The following is a 26531-nucleotide window of genomic DNA, read 5'->3' as shown; positions in this document are numbered from 1 at the left end:
GCATAGAATTACGTGTAAATACGTTGCACAGTAAAAGCGTACACTAACCGCTATAGGGATAAATCAGTACACCCGTACGTACCGTACCACCCGCCCGGATTCTCTATCGCAATTTGCAAAATGCATGTCCTGTCCATTAGCTCGCCCTGTCTTTCATGATGCCGTGATCCATCGGAATTTGCAAAAAAAAAGAAGAAAGGACGTTCGTGGAAGCTGATTTCCACACACTAGAGATATGGATTAAAAACCAAGTCGTCCGACAGAGCAGTATCAAGTAGTAAGTATAGCTCATGTTAGCTACAGACTGCAGTGGCTTTTAATATTAGTATCAAAATACCGGTATCATTAAGTAAATTGCACTCTCGCTTTTGTTCATGTTTTCCGGGATCGAGCTCATTATCAATGCAAAGCCCCAAGGGAAAAGTAAGCGTTGAAATCCATCTATGGTCATGATGGTGCATATTATCATAATTCATATACTATTCTTTTGCTTAAAATATATAAACCAGCGTGACCAATTAAGAAGGCGTGAGAGCTTTCTTTCTTTCCCTGGTTTTTAAATGTAGATATTAGACTATTTATAGAGTCTATAGACCCTAATTATCAAACACCATTTCTAACACAGTATTGACTATCAGTCAATTTCAGCAGGGAGGTGAGACTCTCACCTCTCAGATTTTAGCTAACCTGTTAGACCCTACTGTCACTGTGTCAGTGTACTGTAGTATGTTGCTGTTCTGTATTGTTCGATAGTGCATTGCCGTTGTTGTAGTCATATCTGTGTTTTGCATGTCCTACATAGTGGTCTATACTACACGGTGTAGTATACGGGTATAGTAGTAACGTAGACACTAACGTTAGACGTCTACTACTAGTATTTCTTCCAACCTCCCCTCCTGATCCCCCCCCCCCCCCCCACCTGGACCCTGACCTAGCTGTGGCTGTGCCATTGGAAGAGCAAAGCAAAACAAAACAAAACAAAACAAACAGTGCATTGTAGAGACAATACATATGTATCGTGGCTGTGCCATTGGAAGAGCAAAACAAAACAAAACAAAACAAAACAAACAGTGCATTGTATAGACAATACAATGTACTTCGTATCTAGGCAGGGACAACCCTGATCTAGGTCTAGATTTTACAATTCAGTTCAGTTCACTGTGACCTACCCCGGGGCGCTCCCGTACAATACAAATATAGTACACAAATACTGTACTTCGTATACTTATTGTAAACTTGGGGAGCTTCGCGTTCGGGCTGCGCTGGTGACCGTGTGTGAGTGAGTATAGGGGATCCAGATGCACTTCTTCAATAAAGATCTCAGGATCTTGAGCCCAACTGAGGTAATGTGGCTTGACCATCTTGTTGATGTGGACTCCCATTCCATGTTAGGAACTCAAGTCTCGAGTACATGTATAAATATGTAGGCCCTATTGATCAGTATTATAATTGAGTAATCAGAGTATAACCTCTGCCCCGTATTTATATAAAGGGAGCTGGCCTGGGAGATGCCCCCCCCCCCCCTCCCTAACCCAGCTGGGGTTGTAACGGTACTGGTATTAGGTGTACTAAATACCCCGGGGGCATACTAACAAGAGTCAGACTGTGCAGCAAATTATCATTTTAGAATAAATCCACGGTTTGCATGGCTATGGATTTGAAGAAATCAAAGTAACCAGGGAGGTGACACCTCCCTGAAGTAACCTACTACGCTTTCCTTGACCTACTTCCAACTTACAGCTGGATTCCAAGATCGATCAAAACCGAGCAATCCACTCTTGTCCAGAGTCAGAACCAGCTGTGTATAGACATCCTTTACATTACCAATAGCGAGCTTTAGATCTCCGACGCGAACGCTACGACGACGCTAATTAAGCAACAAAAAAAAAAAAAAAAGTGTTCCGCACATGGCGCGAGACAGCTGTTCTATTCTCCGACCCGGGAGGAGGCGTCGTCTTTCACAACATTCGCGTCGCAGATCTGAAGCTCGCTATTGTTGCCAATGTTGGGGACATTGTTGCAAATTCAAAGTATTGCGTTGGTCTAATGATTAGCAAAGGTGTCATGTTAACCCATTTTTCTGTTGATACAAGACCTGTCGCTGCATATCACCAGGGAGTTGCCTCTCCCTGATATCATGAACGGACGTTTCGAATCACATAAGGCCAAGTAAAAAAAGAAACCAGTTTCTCGTCCTCGCGCGCATCGATTTTGGCCGCCGCATCGATTTTTTTACTATTTACTATTTTCAAAATGGCGTTGAAAATACCAAGAAATTCATAATTCTCGTCCAAGCCCGCTTCCCGCCCGCATCGATTTTCTGTTGCCGCATCGACTTTTTTGATATTCACTATTTTTTTCGGCCGCCGAAAAAAAAATCGACAATTCACCTACCAATCGTGATGTCTCATTTCTAATACGCCTTGCGTCCTCTACTTAGCTGGAGTACAGCTGTAGCTTCTGTAGTGCGTATGTATTATAAAATGGGTTCAAGAATGTAGCCAATAGGAAGCGCTGAAATGAGACACACCTCCTTCCTTTACTTCAGTACAATTCTCGCTATCGCCAATGACGTAAAAAGTACCCGGATGTTGATTTAAGCGTCATTTACGGTGCATTATGGGATAGTCCGGTAGCAAAGTCACTTCCGTTCGTACGCGCGTGATACGTGACTAATGCTATTTACACACACAACCGACTGTATTCTACGTGTACTTCCGGTTTTCTCGACTTGAATTACAGCTTTAATATGATTTGAAATTTCTCCATTCTTAAGAAATTGCTGTTACTACAACTATTGGTTGTTGCTGCGAAGTTGCCATGTGTTGTTCGCACGACAATAAATGAAAAAAATCTGCAGAAATAGGACCCTTACTGGCATGCGAGACGTGACGTGGCAGGGTGGGTGAAGTTTGCGGGTGACTCCACAGCGCAGTACGTGCACGCGCGCCTTACTAGTAGTGGTAGTAGCACTAGGTAGTAGGCCTAGTACAGTGCAGTGCCTACGTACATTGTGTACCTACTTACTTGGAAGAAATTGCTTTGGAGACAGGATAAGTTCGAAATCACTGTTCGTTCCCGATTGTGTTCGCGACATTTCGACAGAGAACAAATAAAGAAAAGAGATGGGCATTCCATGACGATACTGTATATCCAGGTGGGTGAATATTTTCCAGCATATTTTCAGCGTATGCAGAGATGACTGATCTGTGATGTACGCCGTACCGGTATGTGTTAGCTTATCGTAATGCGCTGCGTGCAGTGGTGCCTGCTAGCAAAGCCGGCCGCCGCCGGCGGGGACTACAGTGTACGAGTATGACAGGCCTGGCCACTCGCTGGCTCGGGCGGTACAGCGGCCTACTGTACTAGTATCCGTGGTCGGCGCTGCGCTATAGGTAAGGTACACGTACGCGCACGCTAGCGTTGTGCAAATTATGCCCCACGCCGGAAGTGCCTTTGCTACCAAGTGAAGTAAATCTTGACGAGAAAGCCACATCCGGGTACTTTTTACGTCATTGGCGATAGCGAGAATTGCACTGCCTGTAATCCTATGGTAGATTGCCGATCGTCTGTGCGCGCGGTGGCTCCTTTGATGAATTGCATGCATACGCGCTGTCAATCCTGTAAACAACTTCTAGTTCGGGCTGCCGGCCGGCCGGCCTGTCTTCCCTTGTGCATAACATGTGTGGCGTACGTACGTATACTCTACTATACGTACACTTTGTACAGTAGACCAAGCGTTATGGGACCGGACACGTACATGGAGTCACTTTGAAGAGCAAATCCAACGATTTAGCAGGTTAATTCTCACGCCGTTTTCAGAGTATGTTGTCTAGTAGGCCTATATGAGGAGTCTATATCAAGTCTTTAAGGTAAAGGGTGCATATTCTATGTAAAATAAGTAAGTTTTCATGCGGGAACTTAAGTGTCCGGAAACCAAACCCCCCATTATACTTATACTGTATGTGCGGGACTTCCGCGAGTGCGACGTGCGTAAATGTTTGGGACGAACATCTTCGGACGTCTTGACCCACAAAGGTACGTGAAAAACGCTGAAAAATGATGTTAGTTTTCGAATTTTCGACCCATTTTATAAAACAAATGATGCACAGGATTATTTCGTGGCGTTAGTGGAGGCGTAGCTCACTCTCGGGTATTTACAATGTAGTGCATGTTTCACAATTGTAAATACCCTCGAGTGCACCACGCCTACACTAACACACTCTATCCTGTGCATCACTTGTATAATAACGCACGCATTTCACACTGCGAGCTCGGCAAGAAGGAATGACCCACAAAGCAGTCGAACTGTAGTTGGATGGGCGCGCGGGCCTGGGCGGTGATGTACAGCGCACTCGGTACATCACGTGTACGTCGTGAACGCGATAGCGGCAACATTTTTTACGAACAATCGCTGATATTTCACGCATATTTCGCGCATGGTTCGTATTTTTCCCCGTTTCTCATATTTTAAGCGGATGAATTGTACTGTACAAATGCTTGTGAGGATTGTAATTTGTATCGAGTTTTGTATACATTTTCATGTCATTGTGACTATGTGCATGTGTGTGCAGTGTCGGAAGGTACAGTGCCAGCGCAGTGGCCGTGCCGGCCGCGTATGCGTGTCTGTAGCTGTCAGGGTCCCCATCCCCCTGGTCTATCAGCTGTCTGCACGCACGCATGAACACATTCGAATGTGTAGAGGCCCAAACACTCTGCTCTGTAACGTTGCATCTGACGGCGATGTATTGTTCTATTTTGAAGAGAAAATGAATGCGCTTTCCAGCAAATGTAGAATTATTAAATGGGTGTATCTACAAAATAAATAACTTTTCCACGGACTCCGGTTTGTCTCGTGATTTCTGCGGGATGCTTTTCTTTACGATGTAAATTCACGGACACGGCCGTGAGTCGTATCACCTGTAGTGTGATACAATCACTCATCATCCAAATGATGAGTGATTATCAAATGTCTTTTTAGAACATGAAGACACATCTTTAAATGTTTAATGCTATAATGCCATATCAGTATCATTTTGACATCCATCTGCAATTGTACCAGCCAGTTTCCAGTTGAATGTGCTACAATTGTGCTGTATAGTGTGAAGAGATGCAGATACATACCAGCTGTGTGGACAAAAAAAAGTCACAAACACCAATGATAAATAAAGCAGTGTTTTGAATATCATGGAATTTATTTCAGTCGTACATTTGTTGATAGAATGCTTTGAACCTGTTTCAATTAATAGCACAATACATCAGAATTGCAAGTACACTGGTATCAGAAATGCCATTACAACACTAAATACCAGTATTAAGATGGTCATTTTCCCTTGACATCTGTAGTGTACGTAGTGGAAAGAAAAAGCAAATGTATTTCTGCATGCATGAAGTTTCATTTCAAGTATGGTACATATTATATCTATTTGTTTGAAAATGCACAGAGTGCAGGCAAGACATACACTTGGGACCTAGTCTCTCATAACACAGCCACCAGAGTGATATTTCATTTCATAAATTGGATATAGAAAATAGTAAAGCCCTCTCTCGTTACCTCTCTCAGAATTACCGGACGAGAAACACATATTACTTTCATTTTGACAATCCTCGAAAAAATAGTAAGATATCAAATAGTAAGGGCCTCCCTCATCGCCTTGCTCAAAAAACCCGGACGAGAAACTACTTTTTTTTTTCTTGGCCTAAAGTTCTCGTGATAGTGCAGTCAGTGATGCGTACTGTCGATATCATCGACACGGAGAGAGTTTAACTTTCCATGCACATACTAAATATACATGTGCCTGTCTTTTCTCTTTTCTAAAGAGCGATTGTTATTTATAGAGACTTAATGCAATTTTTGCGCTCTACAGAAATGGTTGATTTTTATTATTATTATTATTATTATTATTATTATTGTTATCATCATTATCATTATTGTCAAATAAAGACAAGGCGCACGTAAGCAGTTTAATCTTTTGTTCTGCCCATTTAAATATTTGTGTCCATAGATCTAGGTTTTGTAGCTGTACGGTCTAGATAGCTGTCAGTGAAGTGAGTGGATTTGTTTATCACAGCGGCGATTAGTTATGCATGAATAGGTGCATCCTTTAAATCTGTAGGAAGTTTAGGACAACTAGAAATATTCCGTGATTGATTTGAAGTTTATACTATGAAGTTGTTGATGTTTTTATGGTTTATTTGATGCAGGAAAAACGTCTACGCACAACTAGCACAAACGAGGCTGTAGTGTAAAAGCGCGTCGGGGGAATAATAATATGATCCTAGACGTGAACAGACTGAGTGCATGTTGACTTTAATATCAGGATTTCTGCCACATAGTCAGTACCTACGTATCAATTAAAAACCTACAACATTGTACCTGTATTTGATCATAACACCAAGGGCCGCGATATATTGCCCTTTCATATCTGTCACTATGGTAGTTAACCCATAGAAGTACTAATTTTTAAGGGCAGGTAAGTCAGCCTGTAACGTAGAATGCTGTCACGTAGCTCAACATATATGTTGTAAGTTGAAAAGTGCGTGAGTGATATAGTCACCTATTTACTCTTACAAATTATACAAGTTACAGTTTTATATCCTGACGATTATATTATATAAAATGCATATACAATATATACACATTCATATATACAAATTGTAAGATAACTATTTCTCATTGAGCACTTTTACAGACCCTGATCAAAGTGTTGTAAATATATATATATATATATATATATATATATATATATATATATATATTTATATATATATAGATACTTTACATAAACAAGTACTGAGTATACGTATATGATTTTTATGTAGGCAGGAACTATCATGCTGTTCATATGGCAGGGCCCTATTTTGCTGTTGTCAGATCAAATATCAGTAAACATACGTGTACTTCGTAGTCTTTAACGCATCGTTGCCGACACACGTGACCTTCTGACGGCAGTCACTTGAGGCCTCGCACTGCCTCATGTTGGGGCCCTGTGAATCTTACTTCTGTTTTTTAAAGCATTTTTCAGTGATTTTTTTTCCTTTCCATTTCATTCATTTATATTGTAGGCCGACATTCCGCTTGAATTTATAAATGTACCGAAGAAATAGACAAAACATATACCTCACTTCCAGAAATACCATGAAGAGAATGAGGATGAAATCTTTAATAAAACTTCGTCTTTTTTTCCTATTCAAAATTATGTACAGTGATGTAAGTTTACTCTAGACGTTTGATGACTTTTGAATCAAACGGATTACTGTATGATTTGATTGATACTAATGAGCACATGAATGAAACTTTTCTTTTGAATCATACGCATGAGCATCGAACGATATAAACAATAAATATTATTAAACAAATAAGGATCTCTCATTTCCCATAAATGTTTTATCGTTAATTCTCTCTCGACCCTACAATAGCTCTCCTTCTGACTTTTCCTTCCTTCTACACCACTTCCCCCTTTTACCTTCCTGCTCCCTTTATGTTGATTAAATCCTGGCCTTGTTTCATACGCCACAAACGCATACAAGTCTCAAAACACGCGCACAATGGTACTGCCATCACAGCAGTTATCTGCTTAGAAATTGATGGAAGAAAGTCATTTCCCATCAGAACAAATTTGCTGTACTCAGACCCGAGGGTGTATTGTAAAGTTACATGGTTCAGATTTCATATCAGCCATATCAAAGTAAACAACATTTACTCTGCCTTGAGAGTTTCTGGTTAAAACTATGGACAGAGGTGACTCCAAAATACAGTAGTACATGTACTATTCACTTAGGGGCGCGCCCCAAGGTGACTAGTACTTTTGGAGGCAATGAGGCATTTTAGCTTTAACTAGGAACTCGAAATTAGGCAGAGTATATTAAATTGTTTAAAGTTGTGATAAAAAAGATAAACAATGAAAGGAAACTACAATGTATTAGGCGAGAAGTCGTGTGATGGATGCGATGTTATGGAGAGATCCTATACAGTGACCGTACAAAGCAGGGTGCGATGTGGTTTGTACCATATCACAAAATGACCATACGAACAAGCAGCGTGCAATGTCCGATTTTCTTTGTGATGTCACAATTGTTTTGTTACATTTTACAGAGTGATCGTACGAAGCAGCGCGCGATGTCAGAATTACTTTGTGATGTCACAATTAATTTTTAATACATTCGACAGTTATCATAGTACGAAGCAGCGCGCCATGTCAGAATTGCTTTTTGTTGTCATAATTACTTTGTTACGATATCTGAATTATCCTTATCGTATTGCTAGCACTGGCGTAGCCGGGGGGGGGGGCGATGGGGGCGGTCGCCCCCCCCCCCCCCCCCCCTAAGATTTGGACCGGGGATTTGGGAGGCGGAAAAAAAAATGCGTGTATACTGTATGCATGAACATGAAGCGGGTCTCCTTTGCAACCTTTCATCAAATAAGATATTTTTTTTTTTTTATATTTCACTCAAAGTGTGCACCAGATCGTTGAATTTCAATTCAAAATATGCAAAATCTCTCGTGCTTGGGAGGGGGTATCCCCCTCCCAAACCCTCCCCCCTGTGCCTCTTTCCCTAGCCAAGTACACTGTTTAGATTTACAAAAAATTCTGAATAATTCTGAGTGCACAAGACTTATCACTTATATTCCGAAAACTGAAGGTTCCCTCATGTATCTTAAGGGGAATTTCCCCTTTTAATCGACCCTTTCCTCCCTCAGCCCCCCCCCCCCCCAAAAAAAAAAATCTGTTTTTTTTTTTTGGTGACTTCTCAAATGTTGATTCCATCAAATATGCGTATACGAGATATCTCAATTTCAACCTTAAAAAGATAAAAGCTCCATCGGAAGGGAAGGGTGGAGATAACACTCGCCCACGCCTTCTCCCTGCTCGCCCCCCCCCCCCCCCGGCCATGCAAAGAAGTAGACTGTGGCTATACCCAGATCGCTTTATTTCAATTCTGAAAACGCAAAAGCTCCGCGAGCTGGAAGGGGAATCCCCCTTCCCTTAAGCTCTATACCTCACTAGACTTTATACATACGCACAGATGGTGCACATTCGGAATAAGAGCTAAATTCCGTGATTTTAACACTTCGATGAGAAAGTATTGCACCAAAAATTTGCACCAGATCGCTGAATTTCAGGTCTGAAAACGCAAAATCACCTTCGTATGGGAGGGGATATGCCCCTATCTACACCCTCGTGTGCATGCTTTTTCTGTTTGATTGCTGAACAGACAGCGTTCATGATATTCAGTGTAAGAATTAATACAAGAAGACTAGTGTATCTAAATTATACCATTTTATGGGCAAATTGTTCAATAATAATCTACACTAAAATATACTGCAACCTTAAACAAGTGGGACTGTTTCAACTCGTTAAAACACGCAAAAACATGCATCAAATTGCACCATTTGCAACATCAAAATGCACAAAGTTCTTACTGTGGGAGGGGGACACCCCCCTCCCACACCCTCCCCTACCCTCTCGCTCGCTCCGCTCGCTTGGGTTCAGTCGCGTTCATGATATTCAGTGAAGAGAATTAATAAAACAAGTGTATTTGAATTATACCATTTTATAGGCAAATTGTTCAATAATAATCTACACTAAAATATACTGCTACCTTAAACAAGTGGGACTGTTTCACGTCGATAAAACGCGCAAAAACATGCATCAAATTGCACCATTTGCAACATCAAAATGCACAAAGTTCTTACTGTGGGAGGGGGGACACCCCCCTCCCACGCCCTCACCTCCCCCCTCGCTCGCTCCGCTCGCTCGGGTTCAGTCGCGTTCATGATATTCAGTGAAAAGAATACAAGAAGTGTATCTAAATTATACCATTTTATAGGCAAATTGTTCAATAATAATCTACACTAAAATATACTGCTACCTTAAACAAGTGGGAATATTTCACGTCGATAAAACGCGCCAGTAACATGCATCAAATTGCACCATTTGCAACATCAAAATGCAAAAAGTTCTTACCGTGGGAGAGGGGACACCCCCTCCCATACCCTCCCCTCCCCCCTCGCTCGCTCCGCTCGCTCGGGTTCAGTCGCGTTCATGATATTCAGTGAAAAGAATTAATACTAGAAGTGTATCTAAATTATACCATTTTATAGGCAAATTGTTCAATAATAATCTACACTAAAATATACTGCTACCTTAAACAAGTGGGACTGTTTCACGTCGATAAAACGCGCAAAAACATGCATCAAATTGCACCATTTGCAACATCAAAATGCAAAAAGTTCTTACTGTGGGAGGAATGCAAAAAGTTCTTACTGTGGGAGGGGGGACACCCCCCTCCCACACCCTCCCCTACCCCCTCGCTCGCTCCGCTCGCTCGGGTTCAGTCGCGTTCATGATATTCAGTGAAAAGAATCAATACAAGAAGTGTATCTAAATCATACCATTTTATAGGCAATTGTTCAATAATAATCTACATCAAAATAAAGTGCTACCATAAACAAGTGGGACTGTTTCACGTCGATAAAACGCGCAAAAACATGCATCAAATTGCACCATTTACAACATCAAAATGCAAAAAGTTCTTACTGTGGGAGGGGGGACACCCCCCTCCCACACCCTCCCCTACCCCCTCGCTCGCTCCGCTCGCTCGGGTTCAGTCGCGTTCATGATATTCAGTGAAAAGAATCAATACAAGAAGTGTATCTAAATTATACCATTTTATAGGCAAATTGTTCAATAATAATCTACATCAAACTAAACTGCTACCATAAACAAGTGGGACTGTTTCACGTCGATAAAACGCGCAAAAACATGCATCAAATTGCACCATTTACAACATCCAAATGCAAAAAGTTCTTACCGTGGGAGGAGGGACACCCCCTCCCACACCCTCCCCCCCCCCCCCCCTCGCTCGGGCTCGGTCGCTTCGCTCCCTCGCAGACTAACCGCCCCCCCCCCCCAAGATGAAATCCTGGCTACGCCGTTGATTACTAGTAGCCGATATCAAGCGATATCACCTGGCGATACCGATATCTGATCGATCGCTTTTATGTTTTATCGTTGCTTTGTGACATGATTTCACAAATAGTGTAACATTTGGAAAATGTTGTCATTTTCCAAATAGTATACCATGTAGTGTCAACCAGACCAACACTCTGAGATTGTTGAAAATATATAAAATCCTGTTTTACTCTTTCAACCAATAACTAGAAGGTCGATTTTTTAAAGCAAAATGTTACAAACAAATATACCATGCACTGACAGCCGCTAGTTGAAATTATGGATTCCGACTAAGAGGTGACAGGAATAGCTCTTTCCCGGTGCAAATTCTGTCACAGAGGAATCAGTGATTTTACTCGAGGCTCGAAGAAGTACATGATACATTTGTTTTATATTCTCAAGCACAGCTTTTAGAATAGAATTTCAAGACGTTTTCACCTACAAAAATAATTGTCTAGCTTTGTTGTTTGTTTACATATTGCAGCGCAGACTATACAGTGTACTGCGCTTGCAGTGGACGTAATCATACACAGGGTCTATGAGGCAAATACTCATACATAGCACTTTATACACGCTATCTATGGGTATATCATGGGACTGTTTCACGTCGATAAAACGCGCAAAAACATGCATCAAATTGCACCATTTGCAACATCAAAATGCACAAAGTTCTTACTGTGGGAGGGGGGACACCCCCCTCCCACGCCCTCACCTCCCCCCTCGCTCGCTCCGCTCGCTCGGGTTCAGTCGCGTTCATGATATTCAGTGAAAAGAATTAATACAAGAAGTGTATCTAAATTATACCATTTTATAGGCAAATTGTTCAATAATAATCTACACTAAAATATACTGCTACCTTAAACAAGTGGGAATATTTCACGTCGATAAAACGCGCCAGTAACATGCATCAAATTGCACCATTTGCAACATCAAAATGCAAAAAGTTCTTACCGTGGGAGAGGGGACACCCCCTCCCATACCCTCCCCTCCCCCCTCGCTCGCTCCGCTCGCTCGGGTTCAGTCGCGTTCATGATATTCAGTGAAAAGAATTAATACTAGAAGTGTATCTAAATTATACCATTTTATAGGCAAATTGTTCAATAATAATCTACACTAAAATATACTGCTACCTTAAACAAGTGGGACTGTTTCACGTCGATAAAACGCGCAAAAACATGCATCAAATTGCACCATTTGCAACATCAAAATGCAAAAAGTTCTTACTGTGGGAGGAATGCAAAAAGTTCTTACTGTGGGAGGGGGGACACCCCCCTCCCACACCCTCCCCTACCCCCTCGCTCGCTCCGCTCGCTCGGGTTCAGTCGCGTTCATGATATTCAGTGAAAAGAATCAATACAAGAAGTGTATCTAAATCATACCATTTTATAGGCAATTGTTCAATAATAATCTACATCAAAATAAAGTGCTACCATAAACAAGTGGGACTGTTTCACGTCGATAAAACGCGCAAAAACATGCATCAAATTGCACCATTTACAACATCAAAATGCAAAAAGTTCTTACTGTGGGAGGGGGGACACCCCCCTCCCACACCCTCCCCTACCCCCTCGCTCGCTCCGCTCGCTCGGGTTCAGTCGCGTTCATGATATTCAGTGAAAAGAATCAATACAAGAAGTGTATCTAAATTATACCATTTTATAGGCAAATTGTTCAATAATAATCTACATCAAACTAAACTGCTACCATAAACAAGTGGGACTGTTTCACGTCGATAAAACGCCCAAAAACATGCATCAAATTGCACCATTTACAACATCCAAATGCAAAAAGTTCTTACCGTGGGAGGAGGGACACCCCCTCCCACACCCTCCCCCCCCCCCCTCGCTCGGGCTCGGTCGCTTCGCTCCCTCGCAGACTAACCGCCCCCCCCCCCCCCCCCAAGATGAAATCCTGGCTACGCCGTTGATTACTAGTAGCCGATATCAAGCGATATCACCTGGCGATACCGATATCTGATCGATCGCTTTTATGTTTTATCGTTGCTTTGTGACATGATTTCACAAATAGTGTAACATTTGGAAAATGTTGTCATTTTCCAAATAGTATACCATGTAGTGTCAACCAGACCAACACTCTGAGATTGTTGAAAATATATAAAATCCTGTTTTACTCTTTCAACCAATAACTAGAAGGTCGATTTTTTAAAGCAAAATGTTACAAACAAATATACCATGCACTGACAGCCGCTAGTTGAAATTATGGATTCCGACTAAGAGGTGACAGGAATAGCTCTTTCCCGGTGCAAATTCTGTCACAGAGGAATCAGTGATTTTACTCGAGGCTCGAAGAAGTACATGATACATTTGTTTTATATTCTCAAGCACAGCTTTTAGAATAGAATTTCAAGACGTTTTCACCTACAAAAATAATTGTCTAGCTTTGTTGTTTGTTTACATATTGCAGCGCAGACTATACAGTGTACTGCGCTTGCAGTGGACGTAATCATACACAGGGTCTATGAGGCAAATACTCATACATAGCACTTTATACACGCTATCTATGGGTATATCATGAATATGACTTACTTTGATTTCTGCATTTTCACAAAGTTAATATAACGTTAATGTTTTCCTAAAATAAACATTGGATAAAAAATAAAAAGGATATGTCAATCGTACAGTGTATGCGTATCCAGGGTTTAGTGTACTATACCATGAATATGAGGCCACGTCATCTTGTCTTCAACATAGCAATATTATGATTGATCACATGACACTATGTAGACTACTCAGCTAACAGGAATTCATTAATTAAAGTTTAAACAACAACTACTGTATGTATTTATATTGAATATCCCCCATACACACACACATACACCCACACACACACACACACACACACACACTTCCTCTCTCTTTTTTCTCTCTTTTTCTGTCTAAGCAGCACTTATTTTGTATGAATCTTGGTGTTTGTATATGTACGAGATTCAGTGCAACGGTTAGGAGATCGATCAATGTTGCGCTATTGCGGGGAACGTGTATTATTTTATTCCAGTGTTCTTACTGTACAATGTTCACTTGGGAAGATTCCATTCTCGCCTCGTCGTTCTCTTCCGGAAAGAACGGTGATTCATCGTCACATAGTAAACGCTGTCTCCGAAAATGGTTCCCCCGCCACATTGTATGTTAAGATTAGATCTAGTAGAGTTGTTACTGCCGACTGGAATTCAATGCAGTTTTATAGAACCTGTCAGTGTTAGTGTGCATAGCGTATGAAAAGTATGTATGTATTCAAGTAGCAAACGAAGCACCCATTTGGCGTTTGATAATATTGTGTCTGTACATTTGCAAACGGAGTGCATTGTATCTGGTTATAACAGGGAGGTGGGCTCCCACCTCCCTGCGTTACAACAAGCTATTGTTTCGTTAAAGGAATGATCTGATGTGGACTGCAGGTTATTGCTTTACGTACAGTTTGTACAAGGAAAATGTTCCAGTGGCCGTATATTGTAATCCAGCATGGATGATTTGATGTAGTAAAGAGGTTTTTCTTTTAATTGTTTTGGAGTTGTTGTTGTTGTTCTTTTACAATAAATGCGATTGTCTCTGTGCATATAACATTCAAGCAGGGAGGTGCCCCACCTCCCTGATCCAATCAACCCAGGGAGGTGGAAAGATTCCACCTTCCTGCTCAACCGCAACATCGTGAAACACAATTCTGTCGCCTTTTGTTCTATTAGCTGCTTCACAGTTTTCAACTTGTGTCAATATTGTACTATTTGTGCGCAAAATGATCTACTCCACATAGCTCAGATAACGACAAAATATGAGATCATCACATTTTTATAGTAAAGTGTAATATTGTACATTTCAACTGTATGTTGATGTTGATTGATTTGTATAATATATAGTGCTGTGTTTCAATAGGTACGGCATAAAGTCGTAATTGTAATGGGATGGATGTTTAAATGTTTTTTACTTAATTTCGTACACATGCCTAAGGGCAACAGTAAAATAATTATTTTTTGTGAGCCCTATAGCCAATGTATTCCTTCCCTGTTCATACTTTGTGTTATATGTCAACTGTGTAGGTCCTGTGGTATACGTCGACTGTGCCATTTCCTTGTGATGTATGTTATGTAACTGTTATTGTCATTTTCATTTGACTGAGTAAATAATGATAATAATGATAGTAAAACTAATGATAGCAATGATGATAATGATAATAACAATAATGATAATAACGATAATAATAATAATGATAATAATAATAATAATAATAATAATAATAATAATGATAATGATAATGACATAATGACGACGATGGTGACGTCTCTGACATCGGAAACTCAATCTAGCTACTGATATGCCTGAATGCTATAATATACCTGTATATCCGGAATGTTTGTGTTCTATTAAAGAGCACTTTGTAGCAATGTTGCGCCATGACCATGCTGCTGTTACAACCACCAGCATTTTGTATATTTCTGTTACAACCACAAACATTTGTATATTATTTCTGTTGCAACCACAAACATTGGTGACTGTGAAAACGACTTCCATGCATATTATGAAGTCATTGGACAACTATAACATGAACCTGCATGGAATAGGGGAGAACTGAACGAGAGTTCTATTTCCTGGTACTCCCGACTGTGGAGGGAGGATTGACCAAATACGCGGTGAATGTCTGATGCTCTGACGCATTCAGTCTCAGCCCGTTAGTAACTCATGGCTAGTCATCAGCGGGATTAGCTGCTGCTGTTATCCCGACCGAACAGCTGGGCTGCTAACCATCGCAGCACTTGCCTCGTTAGTATACTGTAGCTCTCAATACTTTCTTAAGGCTCAAGCTCTTTATAATATGCGCTAATTCGTATGTCAAAACTGACAATTGATTACTATTATAGAGATTAGGAAAATTGATATTCTGTTTTCATGTTTGTATTGAAAAGCGATACAGAGAGAAAAAACAGTAATAATGATTTCACTTCATTATATTCATAAGTCACTTATCACATAAAAAATATGAGCAATATTTAAAGATTTCATAATAATATGTCCATATATTTATATTTCGGTTTTCACAACGGTCGTCAGCGTACGTATGACCCTGGAACTACATGATATGACGTGTCTGTATATTAATGTTCTGTTATTAAGCCATCCGTACTCTTCATTGTGTAAGTGCTTTGATTCTTCTTTTACATTGCTTTGTCCATGCTATAGATATATATTTTCATTTTGGATTTGACTGTCGGTTTGAGTTTAAATACATCATTAAGACTAAGATTAAGATTCAGTTTAAAATTAAGATTCTGCATGCTGTATTATACAATGTTATGCAGGGAAACTATTTCCAACACTCTAAAAAAATCCGAATCAGAACTGACCCGGAACTGGGTCCGTTGGGGTCACACACCGTTCCGGGTCAAAAGTGACTTGGAATTTGGTCATGAAGACCCCGAATGGGGTCACCCTGACCCAATTCATGACTCTGAATGGGGTCATGTCTGACCCCATTCCTTGTCATTTCTGACCCGGAATAGTGTGTGACCCCAACGGACCCAGTTCCGGGTCAGTTCTGACCCGGATGTTCTAAGAGTGAAGGGGTTTCCTGCGGGTGGTATCAAGGTCTATTAATACCGACAGTAGTCAAAGTTTGTTATGAACACCCCTCCCTCCGTCTGCGAATTGCCTTCCGTAGCTTTGGAGTAAAATTAAGTGAACCAAAAGGTAGATGTTTATTCATCCACATGTCAATGAAAATGAAACAATGATCTTGAGTGATAGTGCTCACGACCTCTATGCAAATTAGATGGGATGATTGTACCATCGACGCACCCAGTATCCCATGCGACTAACACTTTAATAAGTACACTATACGGTATCTTTACCAGTATACCTGGGGCACCGTGGCATAATGAGACTCGTGACTCTCATTCGGAGGTTTCGAGAGCGAATCCCTAAATGATGCTTCCGTCCTTATATTGGACAAGGTGAACGTTTTTAGCCCCCCCCCCCCCGTTCCTCTCGACCCAGGTGTCTGTAATTGGATATGTACAGTACTGTGTTAGATTTAACACCACGGGTGTTAAATCTAACACCGATCAAACTTCAATAAAGGACCACACCCACAGGTGTTAAAAATGCACTGTGATGGTGTTGAAAAGTGTTCACCTGACACTTTGTGGTGTTAATTTGACACTGTACCTGGTGTTATTTTGACACTGTACTGGTGTTAATTCAAAAATGACACCACATGGTGTTGATTTGATATTTGTTGGTGTTAATATCAATGGTTTAACACCCGTCCAGCTTCAATAAGAGACCACACCATCTGGTGTTACTTTGGTGTAAATTTATTTTCACATTTTTTCAAAAATCTAGTATTTTAATGTAAAATTCTTGATCGTCTTGTTTAAATTAAAAATCAACAAGAAGTGCAGTTACTAAGAAACTCTTCAAAAAACAGTTGCAATGACACCCGGAGGTGTTAATTCAACACCATAAAATAATGAGCACCGAAAATGTAACACCAGCTCGGTGTTCACTATCTAACACCGGACTTTTTGCAGTGTATACCTGGCAATGCAATGGAAATGATAATGGCATGCAGGGTCATCTGATCATAGAAACAATCATGGCAACATTGCTCAAAGTGACTAGACCCTGGATGAAATAAGACCATTGTTGTGCACATAGGATCAAATTCATTATATTAAATCACGTTTGATGATTTAGCTTATGTGACTGCCTTGTGTATTTTGTAAATTATTGAACAGAAACACAGTTTATATTTCAAGTATCAATGATAGTAATAAGGTGACAATTTATATTGCGCCAAATTCATTAAATGAAATTCTCAAGGCGCACTCAAATGTGAAAAGAATAAAGGTAAGAAAAAAAAAAGATTGGAAAAGTTCAATTGTCATGAAACAAAAAAGTTTCACGTATTTGGGGTTTGAAGACCAGTAATTCTTGAAGAATTAAGATGCAGTGACGCTCGTACACCATCCTAGTAAAATACCCTGTATGCGGCAGGCTTTGTACAGGGTGCCTTTTTGCAGCAGGGGCCATTTCATTCATTAATAAAAAGGCCCAATCAGGTGTCACTTTCCATAACACTTGCGAGTAACTCCTGCTTGTGTTCTAAAGTTGGACTAAGCACACATGATGTTCATTATAGCTGAATGAATGAAAGTACCCATGCCAGAAATAGGCACCCGTCAGCATGTTGGATATTTTACTGTCTAGTTGGATAATGTGCATGCGCTCGATATCACAGCTTTGCAATATATGAAAAATAATAGTACTTCCGTGACGTTCTTGTAATTCTTCGGCTTGATTTACATAGTGACGCATCGATTGAATTCTGCTGTATTTTGTCAGTGTTGAGTTTATACTCTTAATCTCACCAGTCAGTTTGACAGAGAATGCCATTTCACTTCAAATCGGAAATGTCTGCCAAGAAGTATTGATGCACTTGCCCCTGTCTCCATCGTATTCAGCCTCCGAATAAGCTCGCACTGAATACACCATCTATTAACCGGAACTTGAAATTATGGGATCGTCATTAACGACTTGAGTTACCCGTACTGTAACTCTGGAAATCCTCTATATAGGAGCGGATATCCCATCACTTCCTTTCCTTAATTGACATGCAAATGATCCGATGTGGAATGACTTGTATATAGAATACTACTCCCTGCATGGTGTATAGTTGACGCGTCTGACAATATTATATCCTGAATGGTGCACGTGGTCCCCTTGCTTATACAGGTGCGGATGGGGGAGAGACAGCAGTCGATCAATCGGGCAGTTATACCACAAGTTTAGGGATTCTTAATCCATTAGGGGCGATCATTCACCTATCGCATGTGATAGTTTAAAGTTGCTTGGAGAGGTATTATTTCAACACCAGGGCCCTGTTTCATAAAGCTGTTCGTAAAGTTACGAACAACTTACGAGCGACTGGTGATCAGTTCTTGTACTGAATTATGGAAATTCTGATAAGTATAATATAGCACATCAGAACTTATCACCAGTCGCTCGTAAGTTGTTCGTAACTTTACGAACAGCTTTATGAAACAGGGCCCTTGGTTCCAGTCTGCATGCTCCATTTGTCGGTATGCTTAGGTAAAACTCTGATCGGGCAATCCTTTGGGGAATTCAGGAACAGAGTGGGATGTTATAAATGATGCACATAATTTGAATATACGTTTGTTGCTGGTGGTCTGTACGCTTGAAGACTTCACAAAAGGTTGCGCAAGTTAGTGCATACATTGAGATTGGCAATTAATTGCTCTTCAGTCCCTGCCCCAGAGTTAATCGCCTTTCGTCATGTGATATATAGAAACGGTAGTACAACGTATCAGTAATTTGATATGAAACAGTAGTCCCACGCAATGCGCATCCGTGTCTGTTCAAATACAACCATCAATACAAAACCAGAAATTCGGAATCCAAGCCCATAGGCATTTAAAGGGATGATACAGTATTGATGGAGATGAGAATTGGGCTTTTAAATTTTTGCGAGATACCAAGAAAACAGAGCATACCATTTTAAGAGGAATTCAAAGTTTATTTGATGAAAATCGGGTTTGGAATGACTGAAACATCCAAAAACAAAGTAAAACAAAGCGATCGTAATAAAAGGTGGGTCCCACACTTTATTAGATTCATTCTGTTTTGGATATCTCAGCCATTTCAAAACCAATTTTCATCAAATAAACATTGAATTCCTCTTGGAATTACATGCTCTTTCATATATCCTAAGAGGCTTCTCATTATCTCACACACACACAAAGTTAGAAACCTGGAACTAGGTCTCAACCAAAACTATACGATACCTTTAATATCCGTTTCTGTGACGAGATTCACGGGTAGCACATGCTACTATACACGAGAACATACTATGCCGTGATATCATGTGTGTTTCATAAGTTGGTGATACACTGTCTACCCGTATCATTAAAGGGATCATACAGTTCTGGTTGAGACCTAATTTCCGGTTTCTACCATTTTCAGGTGGGATAATGAGAAATCTCATATAGAATATAAAAGAGCATGCAATTTCATGAGGAATTCAATGTTTATTTGTTGAAAATTGGTTTTGAAATGGCTGATATATAAAAAAAAGAGCGATTCCAATAAAGTGTGGGACCCACACTTTGTAACGATCACTTTGTTTTTCTTTGTTTTTGAATGTTTCAGTTATTCCAAACCCGATTTTCATCAAATAAACTTTGCATTCCTCTTAAAATGGTATGCTCTGTACTATATCATAAGTGTTTTCTTGGTATCTTGCAAAAATTTAAAAGCTCAATTTTCATCTCAACCAAAACTGTACTATCCCTTTAAGGTCGCCTCACACTTGTCAATACGACTTTTGGTCACACGGCTAACTGACTTTGGATCCGAAATTATCCCTTTAGCCTGAGAATAAACACGCTTGTTTATTTCATATTTAAAATCGCTCAGCCGTGCGACGAAAAGTTGTATAGTGTGCGACGAGCTTTAGCCATTTAGCTGAAGGTATCGTGGATATTGTTGGTCGATTTATTGTTCGGTGTATAAGACACAGCAGAAACGTCCTTCCGGAGACGGGAAATTTGCGTTATATCCGTTTAGTTTGTTTTGACAGACTTGAACGGGTGGCAATCTCATTGTGGATAGGCTTTAACCTAACCTTATGCAAGGTTGACTTGTTTTAAAGTCGCCGAACTTATACCTTTCAGAAAAATCTCCCCCCCCCCCAAATAAAAAAACACAAACAAACAAACAAAACACCACACCTTAACCAAGTCTTGAGCATATAGCTGTTATAATGAACTACGACTAGGGCCCTGTTTTGTGAAAGGTTAAAATTGATTATATAGTTGATTTCAACTGTAAGTCTATGGCAGCCTGTGTGGTAAGGAAATTTAAAATTGATTTTATCTTTTGATAAAACGGGGCCCTGATCACGTAATGCCATAATGCCAATACGTCAGCGCCCGTCAGGTGTCACCAGAGGACAAAATTACTTTTTAGAAAAATACTTAAGGGGGCACTACACCAAAAACTGGAATTTATTTTTTTACAATTTTCTGTTTTTACTTTTAAGTGACAGTTTAGGTCCTTATCTTCAATATTCAGTAACTTCTATACTAAAAAAATGCAGTAAAAGTGGTTAAAATTCATTTTTCGATACCCTTTTGAAGGCACATCTTTGCAATGGAGAAATGTATTTTCGAAACTCTGTAGGTGGGACTACAGTGTGATAACAACTGAACATAATCCTTTTACCTTGTTTTTGTGGGTTAAAATCATAATTCTTAACATAATATGTAATAATATGTAATAATATATATAATAATATGTTTGTGAAAGTGTATAAAGTGAATTATAGATATAGTTTGAAGGGAACTTTGTGTCCACACTGCTAGAAATGACATTTGCCCGTACTTTGAGGTCAAATTTGTGTAGAAACTACAGCAAATGCAACTTTTTTATGTATTTTATTATTCGAAAGTGACATCTCCATTTTCAATGGCCGTTTTCTCAAAATGCGTTTTTTGTATACCTTTGTTTATAAATTTTGCTATAACTTGAGAATGCTTCAATATTTTCTTTCCAAATTTGGTACACTTATGCAGAAGAACATACTTAATAAGTTGATAAAGAGTTTGATATTATGGGCTTTAGTTATTTCGTTAGTTTTTACGTTATTGACAGCTGAATCCTGATTGGATATTAAGGGTTAATGGCAACAGGAAAAAAAAATCAAAAATAATCAATAAAAATGTTTGTTTTTTTTTAGATGCATCTATAGATGTACCAAAGATGAAAAAAAAAATATCAAAGTTTACAGCAGTAGTAGGCATTGTTGTGGTAACCAATCACCTGTAGGCATCTGGTTACCATGGTAACCATGCACAATATTACACATAATGTATACCATTATATTGCTGACATCTCTAGCAACATGTACATATATAGTTATACATGTATGGTGTGTTTTGATAAATTCTTCGTGAAGTAAAAAAATGAAATACAACAATTTTGATTTTTTTTTGTTGTCATTTTCAATGTTCTTGGTGTAGTGCCCCCTTAATTACTAAAAGACAGTTGTATTTCATATCGTCGGTTATCATGTTATGTCATATATACTAGCTAACCCTATATTATATATAATTTATCATATGTATTATTATATCATATCAATTTCACTAATGTGATGTGATATAACATTTGATGATTATATAGTGTATTAATGTAGACAATAATAGTTCATGATCAGGTTTGCATATAGTTTCTGTGGGTTTTAATACGCTTCTCATGCTGTAAACCTTCCCCATAAACTCACGCTGACATAGGAAGAGCATGAAATTGTAATGCTCTTAATTTGGCCGACAGTGACTCGTCCAAGCAAGAAATCCAGAAATACGTCCCTTCATAAGCCCAGTGGATTTCAGAAAATGACTCTTGCGTTCATATCCTAATACTATCGGGCTTTCGTGTACTGAAGTTGTAAACGCCGTAAGAATCACTCCTCTTAATATACGCCAGCTGGGGTGCCAAATACAAATGCAGGAAATGCAGTCCGAATTAGGGGGTGCATTAAAATGGCAAAAATTAAAACCCCCAATGTTATTTATGGTCTAGTTGTAGACTGATGTCTATAATATGACTCAAAATTTAAATGTAATTCCTTCGCACACGTTGATCCTTCGAACGTGTCATGCTTAATGTTGGGCTTTTAGTTGTTGTTTTTTGTGGACTTTTTGTGTTGGTTTCCATATCATGGATAATTGACTAATCAAATCAAGCAATTTCAACTCTTGGTGTGAATGTTATTTGTCATTAATAATTTGATTACTTTTCGAAACAATGCAGAGTTGGAAATCCATGTAATTTGATATTGAAGGTTGCAACATAATGAGGAATTCATGTTTGGAGAAAGCTGCTTATAATGACTTTACTTATGACATCTCATTCAACCAGATCAGTATTGATGTTAAATACGCTAATCTATACGTAAAATCAAATTTAGAATGCAAGTCATTAAAACAAAGCAAAACAAAACAAAACAAACAAGTGGACCTCCTATACCTTATTTGCTTTTTTTTGGGGGGGAGGGGAGGATAATTGTGATGAGTTTTCTTTACTTTTAAAAAGAAAGTTTTGTTTTTTGTTTTTATTTTCGTGTTTGTTTGTTTTTTGTTTTTTGTTTATTGACTTATGTGCCAAAGTTCGAGTAAGTGGGGTTGTTACATTCTGTGTTGATACCTATCACTTTCGCACTGGATATCTCAAACTACTGCATCAAGTAGCAGGAATGAGCGTATAATCTATATGTGCATTTTATTTGTTCACTGATGCATTGAAATTTAAACAAACCAAATAATTTGAAGAGGCATATTTTCCGGTATGGGGGTCCCGGTTTGTTTTAAACAGCTGCAGTTATGAAGTATATGATAAAGTGTGCTGATATAGGCTTGCTTTGATTATTCATGGACAATCATGGTGAAAACAAGAAAAAAAAATCTCATAAACAAAAGCTTCTTTGTCTTGCTCTATTTATCGCAGGTCTTTTATGCTCTTGATGGACGCTGGAACGCCGTTCCTGATGCAATGTCGGGATACTCTGGTGAGTACCTGAGGGTACTGCAACAGCTGACGACGTCATGGACGAGACACCGCCGCATCAAACTCTCCTTCGTCATCATGATACTGGTCAACGCCTGCCTCTATCTCGTGATCTACAGCGGGCGAAAGGAGGTGGTCAGCGGGCGCGAAGTCGCCACGTCGAAGCCGCGCGACGGCGCCGGGTTGTCGACGCGCGATCTCGGACAGGTGCGTTGCGGTGGGGCAGACGTGGTGAAGGACGTGGTGCGCCACCATGGGGCCAACGCCGAGGAACACATGGACAAGCTGTGTAGGGGGACCAGCAAGGGAGCGACCACGGCAAAGTCACGTGGTCTCTTCTCGTGGATCCTGGGTTGGTTCGGCGCGGGAAACAGTACCAAAGCGCGCAGGAGTTTAAGCGCGTCGCACAACTACAAATTAGTACTGAATCAACGCGATGTGTGTAGGACTAGCAGTACCAATGGCACCGAAGTGTTTCTCCTCGTGTGCGTGTTCACCGTGCACGCGAATTTCGAGAAACGGAAGGCCATTCGCGAAACATGGGGCTCGCAGAAGCTCATCAAAGATAAACGAATAGTGACGCTCTTCATGCTGGGAAAGTCTAGCAACGCCTTTCATCAGAAACTCGTCGAGCTGGAGAGCAGGAGGCACGGAGATATCCTGATGGAGGACTTCGTGGACGCCTACCATAATTTGACCCTCAAAACAATCATGACGATGAAGTGGGCGAGTCAGTACTGTCCGAACGCGCATTACGTAATGAAGACTGATGACGACATGTATGTGAACTACAAAATGCTCATCACCCATCTGACAGATCCCGGCACGCCACCAACGAACTACTTTGTCGGCAGCAAATTCTCCGGCAACGCGCCGATCAGGAATCCCAAGAGCAAGTGGTACGTCCCGCGTAAAATGTACCCGAACACGAAATACCCGTCGTTCTGCTCTGGCACCGGTTACGTCATGTCCGGCGACGTGCCGGGGCGCGCGTACAATATGTCCCTGCGCACGCGCTACCTCTACTTGGAGGACGTGTACATGGGGCTGTGCATGAAGAAACTGAAGATCAACATGACGGGCCACACGGGGTTCCATATCGACAATCAGCCGTACAAGTACTGCGCCTACAAGAGGCTCATCACCACGCACGGGAAGACGACCACGGAGATGTACCGCATCTGGGAGGACCAGCGGTCGCGTGGCAACACGCGCTGCATCGGGGTCAAATCGTAGCACAGGGTCATATACCTCTGCATAGAGAGCTAACAGGCAGAGGGGCAAACCTGACGAATAATTGCACAGGCTGGCTATAATTGGATGTGGCGCCTTAATGTGGGATAACTGTGAGATGATCCGGTCTCTATAACCGTAATCTCGTGTTCGCTTTCAGTCGTATCACGATTATAATCACAGTCGAGTTGTGCAAGTGTAATTCTTTCATATCATGGTATTATGCAGAGTTTTATATTGAGGAGCGCGCAATAAACCTCCCGAATTTTTTTGGAGGATGAGGCCAAAACTTACGAGTTAAAGGTCACCATTTACATTGTCATCAATGATATGAAAAGCAAGTTTTCTTTTCGATGTATAATAGGGGAAGACCTACCAAGTATTAAAAGGTCACATGTCAAGATTGAAGAAATTTACAATACCATTAACGAGGACAATTAAAAAACAGCAACAATATAGGTTACTCCTACTGTACAAACAGTTTTCACACCATCAAAATTCACGAAGGCCTATTTAAGACACAATTAAGTCATAACAGAAGAAAATTGTCATTGAGGTAAATGGGAATATGTTCATTTCACACAGTGAACATGATAGTTCGATTAATTAACTTTCACTGGAGTTCATCATAAGAGTACCCCCTTTCCCGTATCAAGTTGTTCCCCTATTTCCTTAATCTTCTTGTCAGCACAATGTGTGAACAGAAGCGTAAGTGTTAACAAACAGTGATATCCCCATACGCCCAAACCGCCACAAAACCAGGCTTGTTAACACTGTAATGACACGCCCGTCATCGCCGATAATCTTCAGCGAGACGATTACAGTATCGTTGATATTTCCGCATACGTCATGCACAACAGGGTGAATCAGTACACAGAACTTAGAGGAGTATCGGAAATTAAGCTGCTTTTCTCACTTCTGTTTGGTCACAATGTACACTTAGTCCTCCGTGTGTGAACGTTTATTTAGATTTTTAAAGTCTGTTTTTTTTTCTTTTATTTTGTTTTATTCAGCCTAATGGACTCTGTATACTGTACTTGTGGCTTATCTGGCTTCTCATTTGCAGAGCTGAGTTTGTCAGATACCTAACTGATCTAATTACTTAGTAGTTTAATTCCGTTCTGATCTATGGTTTACCAGGAATTATGGGTAACATCATTTAAGCATCCTTTGAGTATGATTACGATTATAAACATGATTTCGAATGATGCTGATTATGATTTTGAATATGATTATGGTTACGGTTATGATTATGATTAGGAATATGATTGTGATTATAAAGTTGATTGTGATTATGAATGTGATTATGATAGTGTGTATAATTATGATGCTACATGATTGTGACATCACTTTAATATATCGTGATATATTACCATCAATGCAATATGATGCCAGACTTTAATATATCGTGATATATTACCATCAATGCAATATGATGCCAGACTTGACGTAGCTTTGACTTAATGTGATGATTGAAAGATATGCTGACGTAGAACAAGAACGAAAACGAAACGCAATGCCCCTCGCAGAGAATATTCAATCACCCCTTTGAGCCTGACTTTTGGCAGAATATTTACCAATGCTGAAAAGACGTGCAGAATAGATTGAAGTCGGGTTATTAAATCATCAAACAAGCATATAGTTCTGATGGGGATCATTTTAGCTGGCAAAATAGCAATCAATGCAGTATCATTCTTTTGATTTGTTTTCATTTATATGACCTCTGCACCATAAAACATTCACACGCCAT

At 40.1% G+C, this 26531-nt stretch overlaps 1 protein-coding gene across 1 annotated transcript; it reads left to right on the top strand.

Moving 5' to 3' along the window:
* Positions 1 to 214: 214 nt before the first annotated feature.
* Positions 215 to 25661, top strand: LOC139723318 (beta-1,3-galactosyltransferase 1-like). The gene is made up of 2 exons (XM_071634578.1): positions 215 to 277; positions 23489 to 25661. Exon 2 carries the CDS (start codon positions 23534 to 23536, stop codon positions 24782 to 24784), a length of 1251 nt encoding a protein of 416 aa, XP_071490679.1. The 5' UTR covers positions 215 to 277; positions 23489 to 23533; the 3' UTR covers positions 24785 to 25661.
* Positions 25662 to 26531: the final 870 nt, after the last annotated feature.

This window comes from Diadema antillarum, unplaced genomic scaffold (genome assembly GCF_040938485.1).
Source record: "Diadema antillarum isolate AM-2024a unplaced genomic scaffold, OU_Dant_1.0 scf00000186, whole genome shotgun sequence".
NCBI classification, from domain to species: domain Eukaryota; kingdom Metazoa; phylum Echinodermata; class Echinoidea; order Diadematoida; family Diadematidae; genus Diadema; species Diadema antillarum.
Note: the sequence above shows the minus strand (reverse complement) of the source record. Positions and strands in the feature narration are given on the sequence as shown.